This window comes from Adiantum capillus-veneris, chromosome 8, assembly GCF_014529385.1.
Source record: "Adiantum capillus-veneris isolate H3 chromosome 8, ASM1452938v2, whole genome shotgun sequence".
NCBI classification, from domain to species: domain Eukaryota; kingdom Viridiplantae; phylum Streptophyta; class Polypodiopsida; order Polypodiales; family Pteridaceae; genus Adiantum; species Adiantum capillus-veneris.
This window is the reverse complement of record NC_140938.1, coordinates 30,992,818-31,010,021: the sequence shown is the minus strand read 5'-3', so window position 1 is coordinate 31,010,021 and position 17,204 is coordinate 30,992,818. Positions and strand designations below refer to the sequence as shown.

At 42.0% G+C, this 17,204-nt stretch overlaps 1 protein-coding gene across 1 annotated transcript in view; it reads right to left on the bottom strand.

Annotated features, from left to right (window-relative positions):
* BRK1 (BRICK1) overlaps positions 1-9,186 on the bottom strand; it is a 48,319-nt gene extending 39,133 nt beyond the window's left edge. Inside the window, exon 1 of the mRNA XM_086517787.1 lies at positions 9,014-9,186. Coding sequence (XP_086373913.1) covers positions 9,014-9,158 — 145 coding nt within the window. The 5' untranslated portion in view covers positions 9,159-9,186. The remainder of the gene's footprint in view (positions 1-9,013) is intronic.
* Between the last annotated feature and the right edge of the window lie 8,018 nt (positions 9,187-17,204).

Below are 17,204 nucleotides of genomic sequence, written 5' to 3'. Positions count from 1 at the left end.
AAGGATGAAGCAAAACATAGACACCATCTGCTATAGGTCTTTCAGGCATTGCGAGATCACAAGTTAGTTATCAATGCCAAAAAGAGTGAATTTTTCTTGCCAGAGATACACTTCTTGGGACACATCGTCTCAACAACAGGAGTACAGATGGACCCAACCAAGATTGACACTATACGTGATTGGCCAGATTTGAAGAATGTTCATGAAGTTAGAAGCTTCTTGGGCTTGTGTTCTTACTACCGGTGGTTCATTCAAAAGTTTGTAGATGTAGCTTCCCCTTTGCACATAAGGAGTCCCTTTCTCTTGGGGACCCACAGAGGTGACTGCCTTTCAAACACTGAAAGAGAAATTGACTACTCGACCAGTATTGACTTTGCCAGATTTGCGAAAGTCATTTGAAGTATATTGTGATGCTTGTGATCGTAGTCTGGGAGCGGTCTTAATGCAAGAAGGCCATGTGATTGCCTATGAAAGCCGATTTTTTTCAAGGCCAGAATTGACAGCACAAATTTATGAGAAAGAGCTTTTTGTAGTGATCCATGCTCTTACTTAGTGGCGACATTACCTACTTGGAACCAACTTCACAGTCTTCACTGATCATCAGAGTTTACGCTACTTCTTGTTACAGAAGCAGCTTTCGGAAAAGCAGATGCGGTGGGCTAACATCTTGTCACAATTTCACATCCAGATTGTCCATGTTCAGGGACAGAAAAACTTGGTGGCAGATGCTTTGTCTCGGTCTTGGCTATTTCCGCAATTCATCATAGAAGCTTCGAGGACATGGTTGATCAGTACGCCACAGATCCGAACTTTTCGGATGTATTCACTCGAATACAGAATGGGGAGGTAGTAGCAGGATATTCCATACGGGATGGCTACTTGATGAAGACAACGATGTTGTGCGTTACACAACCATTGAGAGAAAAGGTTCTGACTGAGTGCCATTGTCCACCTTTTACAGGTCACCGCGGCATCGACACCACCTTGAAAGGTGTGGAGCGTCACTTCTTTTGGCCGAGACTCAAGAAGGATGTGGACGACTTTGTACGCAGTCGTTTAGTATGCCAGAAGGTCAAGTTTGACAGGCATAAGGCACATAATTGTTGCAGCCTTTACCCATTCCCACCCCCTCTGGGAAAGTATTGCAATGGATTTCATTTTTGATCTTCCGAAGACACAAAGTGGGCATGATGGCATTTGGACTGTCATCGACAAATTTAGCAAGCACGCTCACTTCATTCCAGTGAAGAAAACAATCAAGCCGGATCATTTAGCGCAACTGTTCATTGCACAGATTTTCAGATTACATGGCATGCCTGAGACAATAGTCTCCGACAGAGATCCCCGATTCACGAGTTTGTTTTGGAGGGCTATTTGGGAGAACATTGGCACACGGTTGTAGTTCTCGTCATCTTTCCACCCGCAGACAGATGGGCAATCTGAGATTGCAAATTCAATTGTCCTGGATTTATTGAAGTCTTACATTTCATATCAGAAGACTCAATGGGAAAAAAAACTTTCCCTTGGTGGAATTTGCCTACAATAACACGATCCACTCTTCGACGGTGAAGGCGCCATTTGAGATCATTGAAGGTGCTCCGAAGGTTCCACCCTTCCTAAGCAAGAAAGATAAAATTTTTGAAGCCGACCAGTACTTGAGGGACTTGGACACTTCATTTGTCAAGGTCCGGGAGGCTTTAGCGAAATCTTAGGAACGACACAACAAGGCAGCAGATCGACACCGTCGCGATTTGAAATTAAAGGAAGACGGTTGGGTGCTCTTACGTTTTGAGAAGGCTCGCCTAAGAAAGAAAAAGGGAAAGGAGAGGCTTTTTCCAAAGCTTAGCGTGAGATATTATGGCCCTTTCCAGATAAAAGAAAAGATAAATGATGTCTCCTTTAGACTGAAGATGTCCAATACTTGGAAGATTCACAATGCTTTTCATGTGAGTCTATTGAAGCCTTTTAAAGGCGATGTGCCCAATGATGGGGAGCCAGATGAGCAACCAGAAAAGTGGAGGAAAGCGAGGAGATACTCGTTCCAAAACAGATTTTGGCACACAAGGACAGAAAGATAAAAGGTAAAGCGATTAGGCAGTTCTTGGTTCAATTCAAGAACTATCCTGCATTGGATGCGAAGTGGATGGAGGAGTAGGACCTAGCAGATACTCCTCAGATTTTGGAACTTTACCTTGAAGCATTCGGTTTAGCATAGTCTAGTCCGATAGAACCCCGACTTCAGCGAGGGTGAATCTAGTGCAGCGGGTTTGCACAAGAGGGGAGTCACTCCGCTCCTTTGTCAACAGATTACCCCGATTTTGAATAGAGTCACTGATGTCCCCTTTGGGTTTCAAGGATACTAAAGGGCTGAGTAGTATTCTGTTGTATGACTTTATAATTGGAATTCCCGAAAATGAAAATGATTGATTTGTACTTGACTTGTTTAAGTGCAGGAACTGAAAGACAAAATGACTGCAGCACTTCGGTCTCATAAATCTCTATAGACATGATTGCAATAAGGATTAGTTAATCGGGCATCTATGAAGTCCTGAATGGATCTAGATGCGATTACTAAATACGTTGCTGATTGGTCATGGTCTGAGATTTGGAATGAATTTGTCTGTGATTTGTCATGTGATGTCCTGTGATGTCAAGTGATGCCCTGTGATGTTCGGTGATGTGACTATCGTTTTTTACAAGTGCTAGTTGTGTTGTGTCTAGTGCATCGATACTAACACTCAGTGCCTCTGTCTGTTTTGCAAGCGTAGTCGAGGGCGATTACAATTCTTTCAAGAGGGGGGTATGTCACAAATTGGTGACGTGGCAAGCCCCTGAACACACACACACACACACACACTGTTGAGCAATCCCGTAAAATGCGTCGACAGGCTGACGTGGCAAGGTGTATGGACGCCCGCAATTTGCGCTGAGTGCTGACATGGCAGATTTTTGCAAAACGTGCTGACTTGCCGACGTAACAGTACGGACGGATTTCCGAAAATTACGCTGGCCGTTTTAGCAGCTTTTGGAAGATCAGTTGCTTTTGGGAACTTTGCTTTTGAAACTTAAAAGATTTTAGGGCTCGAGCATCCCTTGTAAGAATTAATAAGTCCTTTGGGACTCACTCCTCAGAGCATCTAGACGCAGAGTCTGAGAGTGAGTACCCACGAACTCTCTTGTACTTTGCACACAGATTAATATAAAAAGAAATACCGAAAGGGGCACCAATCTTTGGGGCCAATACCTCTTGGCATGGAACTACGCCAGGCCGAGTCGTCTTTGTGAACTGTTTTCAAGTGATCTCTGCCGTGTCGCGATAGAATCTTGACTTGGAGTGTCCAAGTTTGTTACACCCTACACATTAAAATTACCCTCTACACTTGCATGATGTATCCAATATGAGAACCATGTTTATGCATCCAAACGTGAACCCATGCACCTACCTAAGGACGTCTTGTATGAACCATGACCTGTTGAATCCATTGAGATCCAGGCATGATGTATCTTAGGCAATCATAGGATGAAATCACGTTTAAGGGGGCGATTGTTAGGGTTTTAAACCTATGCCTATGTGAACTACCCCTAATGGTGCTACTCTCACACGCTCTATTGGGAAGAAACCCTACACTTTTCATGACTACCAATGTGCCACCTACATGCCACTACCTCTCACCAAAGAGTGCCACCTTCTATGCCATGTATTAGAACATGTAGTTCAACAAGTGGCTTAAGGCTACACCCTCCTAAGTGCTATATAAGCACACAGCTCATTGCATATGCATCTTGTCAATCAATTTACCTATTTTGTATTATCTTGCAGTTCGATTGCTTACGTCATTTTTAATTAGCAAATCAACTTAATTATGAATGAGACTAACTATTTTCCGCCTTAACCAAGCCTTACATGAAAATCCCAAAAGTCGTCCTGAAAGCTGTCTTGTAAACGTCTCCAGGAGCAATTCAGATCTGATGATAACCACTCTTCATATCAATTTGGCAAGTAGAACCCAGAAGTCTGTCAAGTATATCATCGATTCTTGTAATGTGGAAATTTGTTCTTGTTCATTGTTTCTGCCTCGGCTAACTCTATAAGGTGGCCGGTTCTGTGGTGTATTACTAAGAATCAATCATGTGATCTTCACGACGTGAAGGAGGCAACTTGTCGGGTACGCCCTCAGAGACATAGTCAGCCTCTATTGCAAAAAATCTTGTCATTCCTTTTCGAGGTCAAACATATTCAACTTTCAGTTTTTTTCCCCCTCAACTACAATCTCTTTGCCCTTCTCATTCGTCAACGTCGCTTTCTTAGCCCGATAGTCAACCATGGTGTTGTTACCCCTGACAATGCAAACGAAGTTTGCCAATGACAGGTGTAATGGCTACATCCCGTTTGGGTGCAGCTAGAACTCCCTCCGCCTGTGGCCTTAGCCTATCAGTAATTCCAAGTCGAGCCGCCAATGAAGTTTGCCTTCGCTCCTCTATCAAAGAAAATGAGGGCTTCCTGATCTTTTACTTTGCCTCATGTGCAGCAAAGTTTTGGGCTTTCGTTCATTTGACTCGGGTCGATCCCCACGCAATGTGGTACCAGTCCTGCTTTCATCTTTCCTTTTCTACGCTCGACTGCTGCTTTTTAACTTTCTCACTTATCTTCTAGTGGTCCTTTGGTTCGTCTTCTATTCAAGAGTTCTGTCCGGCTCTTCCTGCGAGCACAGGTTCCACTTTTCTGCACTCGTCTGTCCTTTCAAGTTTCCTCCCGACCTAAGAGGAGAAGCAATGGCCTCATGCCATCTCGAGTAAATCTCATCAGTCAAGTAATCCTTCGGGTGTTTCACAAGTCTCGTGTCTCTGAAGTACTTGATCAATCTTTTCACGCATGTGTCAACCTACCATTGACGTTTGTACTCCGCTGCTCTGGCAAAATTTTCCACCAAGATTCTGTCCAAATCTTCATTCTTTTCTTCAGTTCCTGCGCCGGATTTCAACTTCTCTTTTGCCTGCCTACCTAAAGGTGTTATCTCTGTCAGATTCTCCAAGAGAACCCATGAGTAATCTGGAATTCTTTATGGCTTATGCCCTGCAAGACAGAGCGATGAAGATAGTACTAAGGGTGGGAGTGGCTAATAAGTCCGGGGTCGAGACACAAAGATTCTTTCCAAAAAAAGCTGCCTGTGCTCCAAAAAAGAATTGGATCCTCCGTAGAAGAAGAATCTTTATGTCCTTTGATACCGCTGTAACAGGCTTGGACACTCGAAGCGAGAAATCAATAGCAACACACAAACGAAAACTTCATAATCACTGAACTCTGATAGAGAGAGAGTCGACACGGCCCGGCGTAGTTCCGTGCCCAGAGAGATTGGCCCCAAAGACTGACGCCCTTTTCGGTATTTCTTTTTCATTAATCATTGCAAAGTACAATTCCCGCGGGTCCTCGGCTCTCAGGCTCTGCATCCAGATGCCTCCCAAAGAGTGAGGCCCTTGGGTTCCTTTTATTCTTACAGAGGGATGCCAAAAGCAGTTAAACTCAAAAGCAAGGGATCCCAAAAGCAACTAGCTCCAAAAACTGCCAAAAAGCAGCCAGCGCAAAATACGGAATTACGTACAGCCCTGACACGTCAACAACTAGTGTGAAACGTGGAAATCCGTAGAATCTACCACGTCAACTCTGCCAACGCGTTTTGCGGGATTCTATATTGCTTCCACGTGGTCTGTTGTCCGTACAGGCTGCCACGTCATCGGTCTGCCCACGAGTGGTCATGCCACGTCATCAGTTTGTGACACCTCCCAAGAATTAGGCAAGGTCGTAAGCAAAAAAATGGCCTTTTTAACTTATCATCAAAAGCGGGCAAACCAGAGTCCTGCAATTGAGAAAGAACACCTGCAAAAGCACCAATGTGCTCACTGATTTTTTTGCAGTACTTCCATGAACCAAGACTATCATACTTGTCAGGTGCAGCGGAATTGAAATGGCAAAAAGATCTAGACTTTATACTTCCACAAATCCTTACTTCTTTCCTTGCTTGAATGTGTGCTACTTAGCATGAATGATGGTTCCTTTATTTCCTTGTAGAGAGAGAATGAGAGAGAGGTAGAGATGTGTAGAGGGAGAGAGAGAAAAGGAGAATGATATCCGATGGGGTCTCAACCAACCCTTTCAAGGCCTCCCCGTACCGTTGCCAATGTGGTATTTGCTTTCGATTGCGGAAATGGAATGTACCCACATGCAATACCTCAAGTGCTCACTCTCAACCAACCCTTTCAAGGCCTCCCCGTCACGTTGCCAATGTGGTATTTGCTTTCGATTGCGGAGATGGAATGTACCCACATGCAATACCTCAAGTGCACACTCTATTGACTTGAATGAAGAAAGTTGCCTCGGTAACTCTTCAAGATGAAGCACCTCCGAGGCTGGTTTGATGCACCTTTCGATCCGTCTCGATGTGGGATTGTGGATGGCCACCAAGCTGCGGATCTATGGCAAATTTGCGCTCCTGATGTGAGAGGAATGAAGGCTGAAAACGCAAATCTCAATGATGACGATGATGGGCAACAATGGGAGCACTCAATATGGTAAGGGAATGGCTAAGGAGAAGCTCAATGGGTTGCCGAGGTATCGCACCGCATCTGGTAAAACTGCAAATCGCTGACTGATTTGCTACCAAAACGCTAGGGTTGATCTAGAGCTGAAACGCTAGGCTGGTCTGCTGCTCCGAAAAAACATTGAGAATGATCTTGGCGCTTGCTCCTCTCATGCCAAAACATTAGGCTATCTACTCCCTTTATAGGGGATTTTCACTCATTATAAACCACTTAAGGTCTAGGTAGGGCAAAACCTCTATCAATTTCTTATAAAATAAATCATGAAAATATTTTATTAATAAATTTGACCAGGGTGAAGTTTCTGGGTGAAACTTGTTGCACATCTACCCACCTGGGAGTCCAATCGACACGGGGAATGGCTCGTTGGATTCCTCTAACCTATAACTATATGCACATCATGCCAGATGCCCACCATAGTGTAATAACAAGCGCGTGTACAAACATTATGCAGAGGGTTCCAAAACTGGAAAACTTGATCTAATGGACTCATCCGGACATGCAGGTCCTACGAACAGGCTCACAAAATTGCCGATACTAATGTTCCTAGAATTCTAGACACTCCTATCTAGGGATAGGTGGAAAACTGACTTCCAGGAAGTCGATGAAGCATGTCCACGTGTCACACACAGCCATGTACACGTGACATCATTGTACAAGATTTATTCCTTCTAAACAATATGCTCAATTCATAGAAGGCAAAGATTTTCAAAATCTTTACACTATCTTGGTATGTATACACTCTAGCGCAAAAACCTATTGGTTCGCTATTACTCTTCCACCTATTCCACCAGTACCACCTATTTCCACTAGCCCTTCGACTTCTCAACTTCGTACTTCACCTTGCTAGATCCTAAACTCCTTCCACTAACAATGATTGTTTCCCATCTTCCTCCACAACCACCTTCATCGATGGGTGAAGTTTTCTGTATTATGACCCTCGTTCACCTGTTTCTACTCCTATGCCACCAATGACTGCAATCACATGATGAGGGCTAATCCTCTTATGTATCCCAAATACTATCCATATTATCATCCCTTTATGCTTCTTGGACCAAAACCTTTCAAAGATGGAGGCTCTACAATCAAGTTTGACACTTTCTTGGGTGTAAAGGATCATTCCAAAACCTTGCGATCCTTCAACTTAAATATGTTGCAATAGTGTCAACTCATACAAACTTGGATCCCTTATAGATACAAGGTTCCAACTTCCAAGAGTTAAGGGATGAATGCCTATAAATTTTCTGTGTGGAACTAATGCATGTATGTCATGTGATTGATTTGATGATGTGTTAATATGCTTTCTTGAGTTTTATTTTGACATGTAATCCAGAACAATTACTCCCCTCTAGGAGGGGGGTACTTGAGATCAATGACGCGGCCACGCGTGCGTGCGCGTGCACACACACACCCACAAGATTAAAGAGGAGGCTATATGGAATCGAAAAATGTTGACAATGGATCCATTCATGTGTGACTTTTCGGATAAAAAGTCAGGCCATTGTTTTAAGTGAGCCGCTTCAGCAGTTGCTTTTGAGGGTTAGATTTTTATCTAGCACTATAAATTAATGGCCACTGTGCCAGTTGCCATTAGATTTTGAGAGTGCTCTCTGCAAACAAAGGGCCTTGCTTGCTCAATACAAACAAGAAATTCCACTAGGGCTCCTATTTGAGGACCAATACTCTTCGAGGAGAACCCCACCTCTCACGTGTGTCCATTGCAGATTCTCTTGTGTACAGTAGTTATAAGTTTTCAGTCAAGTTCCAAGTCCGTTCACTCTTGCACCGTAACCATCTGGTATGTGGTGCCAGCCGCTGGTTACAACGATGGGAGATAACAATTGACAGACCTGAAAAAGGTGGCCATCCAAACCATTGCCCAAAGCAGATGGGTACTCTCAAAGCTCATTTTGCCAATTTGCCTGCTATTAATCCTCAGCTATCCTAACTGGACTAGGCCCATGTAGACACCCTGTACCTGGCAACTCTTGTGTGCACGTGGCACATCGATGCCCCTACCATTTTTCTTTCTGGGTAACCAGTCAGATGTACATCAAGGGAGCACTTTGCAGGTAAACTAGTAGTTGTACAAAAAGCCACTCACAGTCATTGCAGTCCCTTGGTCTTTAACAAGCACGTATTACAATTGAAAACATTGAAGAACATTCTATTAACCTGCTGGTTATACTTTTTTCCAAGGCGTAGATAAACCTGAATGTGCAATGCGCCCCAGAAGAGTGCATAAGCAACCCCATTGGAGGATCAATACTTCCTTGAAACGTGTCCCCTAGCCTGTGCAGCTTGCAGGATACTGCATGGCATCACTCTAAAAATTGTGCTGGATGGGCCTTAGTTACGTGCATTGTGCCCTTGATTTCCCGGAAAACAAAGTATCAGATCAGAGCTGGGGCGTGCTTACCAAACTGCAGAACAAACTCGAAAAGGCGCTTGACATGGAGAGAGAGCGCGTTAGAAAACTGCTTGTTATCCCAATCCGCTTGCACGGCCAGCTTCATGCGAACATTTTCACTATTGCCTGTTGCTCTCGCCATGCTCGATCTCATTCTGTGCTTGAGTTCTAAATGTGAAGGACTTAAATTACAGAGAGAAGTTTTTATTATAAGTTGGAAAACAAGTAAATTACAAATTAAAAATGGCCTGTCTCTTAGAGTAAGAAAGCAAACAGAAATAAAACATAGAAAATTAAAGATTATAAATATAATATTAAAGTAAACAACTTTGTTCTCTCTCTCTCATACATGGATACACACTTATCTCATGGGATATGGTGTGCTATTGGGCAGATATGCACATCCTCACATCAACTTCAGATTAAGACTGGCTCTAAAGCTAACTAAGGTAAGTTTTAGGATGGTCATTTGCCAATAATATGAAAAATGGACAAAAATAGCACACATTGTTTTGATACAGTTTAGGTTGAAAACTCCTTTACAAGCACAAGGTTAAAGGTGGAATCTATTCAAACTAACATAATATGGCGGAAGGGGGAGCCCTTTACACGTGTCGAAATCTGCAACATGAAGGCTAAACTACAAAACTTAGAGAAGCCCTTGTGCACGCGATAAAGAGGGAGAGATAAAGAGAGAGAGAGAGAGAGAGAGAGAGAGAGAGAGAGAGAGGCTACCAAAGGCAGCCGGCCGTACTAGTACTCCAAAAAAATGTGAGGCTTTTTCCATCTCATAAGTCAACTTTCTAGATACAAAACACTTCAAAACTCAATTTTAATATTGTTGAATAATTCTAGAAATTTTTTTGGTTAAGAGGACATAAAAGTGTCTCAGAACATAAAAGTGTCCCGTTACCAATTTAATGTTAGTGTATTAAAGTTATTAGCACCACTCTCAAGTATGGATTCACTTCATCATTCACGCATGCACTCACGATCTCACTCGGAGGGGATATTGCTTCTTCATGCTCAAAGATATTCAAGTTGAGATGGTATGTTGATCATCCTCAAATCTTATGGAAGGTGAGCCCACTTCTCTCACAAATCAATGTAGGAAATATAGTGAATCATATCCTCAACAAGCAGTGCTTAAAAGTCAACATATGGGACACATCCAAGGGGGCTTTAGTAAAAAAGATATGGATTGTTTTGAGACAAGAGCCATAATATTCCATAGACCCAAAACGAGGAACGGCACAAGATGAAGCATGAAATACAAAATTGCTTTCAAGTCTGAGTCCGAGGAAACAAACCTTAGACTATGAGCTTGGCAAGCAACGAACGACTCTACATCTTTGTGTCCATAATGCCCAAACCTCTCTTCTCTCAAGGCATAATAAGTGTGTGCTAGTGAACTCTAGATCCCGTGTCTCTGGAGCCATTGAGCATAATGCACTGCAACCATGACATAACTTTATGGTGTATAGTCAAGCAAGATGTAGTAAGTCAAGATGTTGCAAGAAGAACCTAATTCACAATCAATGCACTACCGTTCAAAGATATGTGCAAAGAGGGCCAATTTCAAAGCATCCTACTAATAGACTGCAATGTCAAGTCTAACCCTATCTTCACCTATGTAAAACCCCTCTACACCTTGCATCTTATCTGTGTGCCACCTACATCCTCCACCTATGTATGCTACCCAAATAACCTATGTGGCTTGATGCTACATATGCCACCTCTACTATTTGCATGCACCACTCCATGTGTAAATGGAGATTATTTGCATAAATCTATCATCTTAATCTATTGCATATTTCTACAAAACTATCAGTTCATTTTATAATTAACTAAGCTTAAGATTACTCATCAATTATGATGAATGCAAGTAATGCTTATCCATCCTAATTTATAGGCTTTACAAGTGGTATCAAAGCTTGATGTAAGGCTCATTTAGCTATTATTAGATCCATTTTTTATCAATAAGAACGTCTATTTCATTTTAAATATCATTCCCCCCCCCCCCCCCTTTTAGGTGTCCATAATTTGAGTCTTAACAAGGTGTCTCATTGGTGGCATGGAGAGGATAGTTGTCTAAGCCAAATGTCATGTTTTTTTGTCTCTCTTCATTTATTGAATTAGGCTTAGCAAGGTGTCTCGTTGAGCTCATGCTCAGTGGCATAGGGAGGATAGTTGTCTAAGCCAACTGTCAAGGTATTTTTTTTCTCTTCATTTATTAAAATAGGCTTTGGAGCTTTAAAACTGAAGATTTGAAGGTACTGAACCATTATTAAGGCATTATCATATTTCTCTCTCTTTGAAAGTTCATGACCATTGCTTGTTACCTTGCTAGACCATGGATTCACAATATCTTCCCTCAGAGGGGGCTATAGCCTTGCACTTTCCAACTAGTGCTCCCCCCTATTGCCATCATCAAGCACCTCATCACCTCAAGCTACTACCATCATCCCCTATAAGCATTTGCCTACTACCAAGTGCTACCCCACACCTTCTCTTTCGTGGCATCATCAGCTCAACAATTACCCAACCTGCAGCTCTCCATCAGCCCACCAATTGGCCAATATACTTGCACTCCTTGTGCATTGGTTGTAGTTGCATCAACCTGCCTGCTGAGCCTTGTTGAGATACCTTCCATGTGCTAACATCACCTTATTGTGCAACCCGTGGCTACAATATTACCACTTGTAGTTTAGTCATCACAGGCTGCTACTACATGTGGATTTTAAAAGCAAGTATTATGTTTTATTTTCTTTAGAGAAGGTTTCACCAAAGTAGTGCCCCTAGCACTCTCTTATCGTATCCATTGCATGGAAAGAAACTCTAACTCAACAAATCAAACCAAGTTTTTAAAGACACGTACATCAATGCCTAAAAGACAACAATACCAAGATTTTTTATTTGACTGGTGAACTCTCGACAAGCAACTATGTTTACACCAATGGTCGAGGAGGTTAAGAGAAAGGCATTAATCAGGCTTACCAAGGCTATGCTCAAAAATTGGTAATAAACAAGGTTCTTAACTTTTTAATCTCTTGGAATTTGGAGTTTAGTCACTGCTTGAGAGAGTCTCTCGAGTCAGATTGCTCCATCATCATGAGCAACAAGAATCTAGATAATATTTTTGGGCATAAATTCCACACATAACAAGTTCAAGCCAAGGGTTACTTAATGAAAAAGAATTTATGGGCCGTTGTCAAACCAATTGGGGAAGCAGAAAGTAGCACAACATGAGGAGGACAAGCACAATTTTCATCTAGAGATAAACAAGCCCTAGGCATAATAATTACTGCATTAGATGATAAGTATGTACAGTACATAGATGAATGTAGCACTTCACTGCAAGCATGGGAGAAGTTGTCATAGATTTTCGAGGCAAAGGGTGAACACTCTAAAATTAGACTAAAAATGCAACTTTATAAGCTTCTTATGGAGTCACATGAAGACATCACAACTCTCATTAACAAGCTTCAATCAGTTTGCAGTCAAAATTTAATAGTATTAAAGGAGAAGGATCTCACTCCAAAGTTTGAAGATGTTGTCAACTCACTTCAAGATGAGGAAAAGAAGGTTTCTAATGATAGCTCAACATCAAATAGAGCTTTTGTTATGCAAAAAAAAAAAAAAAGCATTGTGGCAAGCATAATCATAAGTTATGTTTCAAGGTCAAAGCATGCACTTTATGCGGAAAACTTTGACATACCCTCTCAAGGTGTTTTAACAGGACTCAAAATAGAGATGTAGGCAACATCAACGTGACCAACAATGACGAAGATGATGGAGAGGAAGCTTCACTGGTGTTATGTAACAAATTCCACATCTACCCTCTAGGCCATTGCATGATGCATCCAAATGTGAATCATAGCATGATGTATCCATTTGAACGGGGCTTTCCAATCAGCGAGCAAAGAAAACCAAGCAAAGACAATTTCCAAGAAAATATGATCATTACCCTTGACAAATTGATGCAAGCACAAGGTATATTAAAGAAAATAAATATATCATGTTGCACATCCTAACAATGTAGTTGCAATCTACATTAATGCACTGCAAGTGGCAATAACACCTACTAAAGTGCACCACACCTTTAAACAAGTCACTATTGCAAGATACATATTCTCTCCAAAAATGCTCATCAAATCGTTGTTCCATACCATAAATGATTCAGTTAGCACATTGTGGTTGCATCTCAAAAGCAATATATCCATCATACTATGATGGAAGCTCACGGCCTTGCATTACTTCTCGAGCTTGACTAAGCGCAATCATAATGTTGGCATACAATGGCAGTCATCTACTAATGATATCAACAACACTTGCCCAATGATGGATGTTTTTGTGGATGTCCTCTTTGATAAATATTTGTGAAATCTTGGAACCAATGTTGCTTGCAATGGAGAATTAGATTGAACAACCTTGTAGAACTAAGAAGCCTTATGACCAATAGCATAAACATACTCTCCCATGTTATTTTCTTTGCGCTCAAGCTTTACAAGCTCTCGTGGCAAAGTGAGAGGACCTTGCATGTTTAGGTGTCCTAAAAATGCACCTCTAGTCTTTGGTCCAATGGAGTAGTGCCACAACAAATAGGTCTTCCACCCTCTCATTTGAAATCCCTTTCCTCATCAACCAAAGCTCGGTTGCCTTGCATTAAATGGGTAAAAAACGTGCATATCGACCAACAAAAAGCATTTCATCTTTACTCTTACATATAGCAAACACTAGATGTAAATTGATTAAACTAAAAGGTTTCTACATTTAATTACACTAAAATTGTCTAAGTTTTGTAGGTTTTCTCACCTTCAAATTTAAAATTTGGAGGTAAATCCAAAAATTTGTAGGTGGAAGTACAGTAAACCTAGGTTTCTCTCGAGCATTGTCTAAGCTGGGGGCAATGCATTTAGTTTATTACGACAACGTTTACATAAGAGTTCATTGTAGTAGTGTAGTGTGTCCTTCTGCGAGGTAGCTTTTCTAGCTCTTTAGCAGCAAACAAGCTGGGCTCTCTCTCATTATCATATGCACGACGGGATGACGAACCGACTTGACCTCCACCTACCTGTGCCTAGCAAGCATATCTACGCGTGGCCAAAATGAACCTAACTAACGCCTCCTGATAAAAGAGGTCGCATTAATTATGCTTAGTTATCCTCTACAGATAACCATGTTTGTGTGACCACTGCCTAACATGGTATCATCAATGATTGTAGCAATAACCTGTAGTACTAATCCTGGCACACCTGAGAGCACCAATCCCACCTTGCCTTCTATGAATACGCCCTTGCTTTCACAATAAGACTCCTCATTGGTTGTCCTGCCTACTAAGCGCCATTTGCGGATCCTTTACTATGGCGATGTATTCAAATTTCAAGGCAAGAGGCGCCACTGCTGCTCAGACTAGGCCTCGCTTTTTCGTCAAGTGCAAATCCCTCTTGCATGCCAAACTGAATTGTTCTTGCTGTTGGGCATTGCAGTCTACGGCAAGCTTCCAAGACACCATTTTTTAATAAGGTGGTGGCATAAGCAAATAGCCACGCGTTGACGAGACAGGGATGCCATGTTGAAAGTTAAGCAGAGCTTCCGGGGGTGGTCACAAACTCAGCCATCCAGCCTCCCTATAAAATCCAGAATGCAACACTACATTTTGATAACACAGTACCTACAGCTTGCTATATTGCCAGTGTGTTTTGCAGCAAAGCACGTCTTATTAATCAAAGAGAGATGCCTAGAGCAGGGCTTAGACGGCATCATGCATCGACGCCATGCAAATCGTTTTTGCCTATAGTGAAGAAAGAAACTTTGTGAAACATGTTGAAACCAGTCTGCGCCGGCGCGAACTGGTTCCAGCACGTTCATCACGGATAGAAGTGACCGCAACAATAGCAGATAGAAGTGATGATGCACGTCCAGCTCGTTCATCACGTCCATCACCTTCTCACCACGTTGATGGTGAACGTTGGCGAGGAGGTTGAAGGGAGCGACACGCGGCTAGACACTAAGAGGATCCAAGGTTGCAAATGGGGCTGTTGTTGAATGGTGCAGGAGATTATCAAGAGGCAACTCATAATCACGCAGCCTATGCAGACGTGAATGGAACCATCACAGTTGATTGCTGCAAAACCACTAGCTGTTGTGGACTTCGATCTTCAACTCCTGCTAGTGCTACATAAAAAAAACCATACCATATCGTGCAGATAGTTTTAACCTATAATGAATTAAAAAAACTTTGAAAGCCCTTGTGAAATGTGTCGAAACCAGTCCGCGGGTTCCAACACGTTATACAAGGCTAAATCATATCGTCATTGACAGAGAGCTAAAGTAGTTTTAGTGAAAATTTTAGGACCAACGTGGGTTGTCACCTCAGTGCTACAGAGAACGGATAGCAGCAATGCCTGAGAGAGAGAGAGAGAGAGAGAGAGAGAGAGAGAGAGGAGAGAGAGAGAGAGAGAGAGAGGAGAGAGAGAGGAGAGAGAGAGAGAGAGAGAGAGAGAGAGAGAGAGAGAGAGAGAGAGAGAGCTAACTGCCACTTCTCATGCAGCATGAGAGTTCATCCTTTTGTAATATAAGTCTGGTGGAACATACTTGGTTTTTTCACTAAAATATTCTAAATTAAGTTGGAAACCTTTAATTTTAGGCTTTGTACCATTTTTTACATTAAAATCCTCTAAATTTAGCCTGTTTCCATCAAGGTGACCCTCCAAACTAGCCGAGAAATTTCAATTTGTGTCCTTTAAAAATAGATTAAAGGGTCCCCAAACAGTTGGTCTAATGGTAAGGCTTTGGCCTCTCAACCTATAAATTGTGGGTTCAAATCCCCTGTTGGGTCACAATGTAGAGGCACACCTTGTGCTCACCTGGTGTTCACGTTGCTAGGGCACTTGAGTGCATCCTGCTCCTCGGGTGGGTCACCCAAGGAGGAGGTTCCTAGCTGGTTGCTATGAATTCTCTCCGTTGTTCCTAGCACGTGGTGCATCAATTAGGTGGCCATGGTGATGCCTACGTGTGGCTCTTTCATGATGATAAGTGGTCCTTGCTCGACCATGTAACATGGATAATATTTGGAAGGGATAAGCACCTCCCCTATGGGCCCTCTAGTGTGTCGAAAGAAAAAACACTAAAGGCAAATTTTCTTTGAACACACTGGGCTTCAGTAGGCTATACAAACACCGTAATATATGGCGTTGGTGAAAGTAGCCCGGTTTCAAGATGTGGTGGCGGCCGCCATCACCGGCAACGATAGATCTGGGGGGTGCTATGGTAGATTTTTTGTGTTTTTCATAAAATCACTTTCTCAGATGATGTGAATCACATTTATATGAAAATAAATCCCTTGGCATGTAGTTTGAGAAGGCGGACAACGACCCAAACTTTAACACTCCTATGGGTTGCAATAGATTCTGAAAGCCCTCCCGTGGCCTTGATTCAAATAAATCCAAAGCTTCCTTCCCCACTTCTTGTTGGAGCTTTGGTCCATTTAAGTAAAATCAATGATACTTCATTTAGAAGGAGAGAGCTACACTAGATTTGCCAACAATGACGTACCTTTGTTGTCCTAACTTGCATTCATGCATTCCAAATATAAATAAAGTAAATGAATTTTGGCATATTGGTGAAAAATAGGCAATGGATGGCCAAGTGAACACTAATTGTTCTTGGAATGTGGTGATGCAGGATATGATCAACAAAGGTAGTGTCTATAATCTCTTTGTTGTTTATAATGAATGTACATCTTCATAAGGTGTATTTTCTTTGACAACTTGTATAGGACAATATGCTCAACAATGACGAGAAAAGATGCTCTAGATTGCTTTTAATGGATGCAATAGTAGGGGCTTCTAAAAGAGGATGCCATGCTTAGTGTATGCCAATGTGGTATACATTTGAAAGGACAAGACACATTCCCAGAATGAAAAGTTTTGACCATAATTTTTGACATTGATATTCTTTGCAACCACAGACACCCATTGATGTCTTGCTTGTACTAAGGGTATGTGAAACTCTCGGCTACATGGCAATTCATTGTGATGGAGACATGGCAAAGAATTTTCCTCATAATATCTTGGTCTTTAGCTTTACTCGAGTCTTTACCTCTTGAGTTGAATATTTATCACAATGTTATCACACTTATTATGTCCCTTTGCCCTTATGACTTTAAAAAATATCTCTAATTCACAAGTAACTTTTT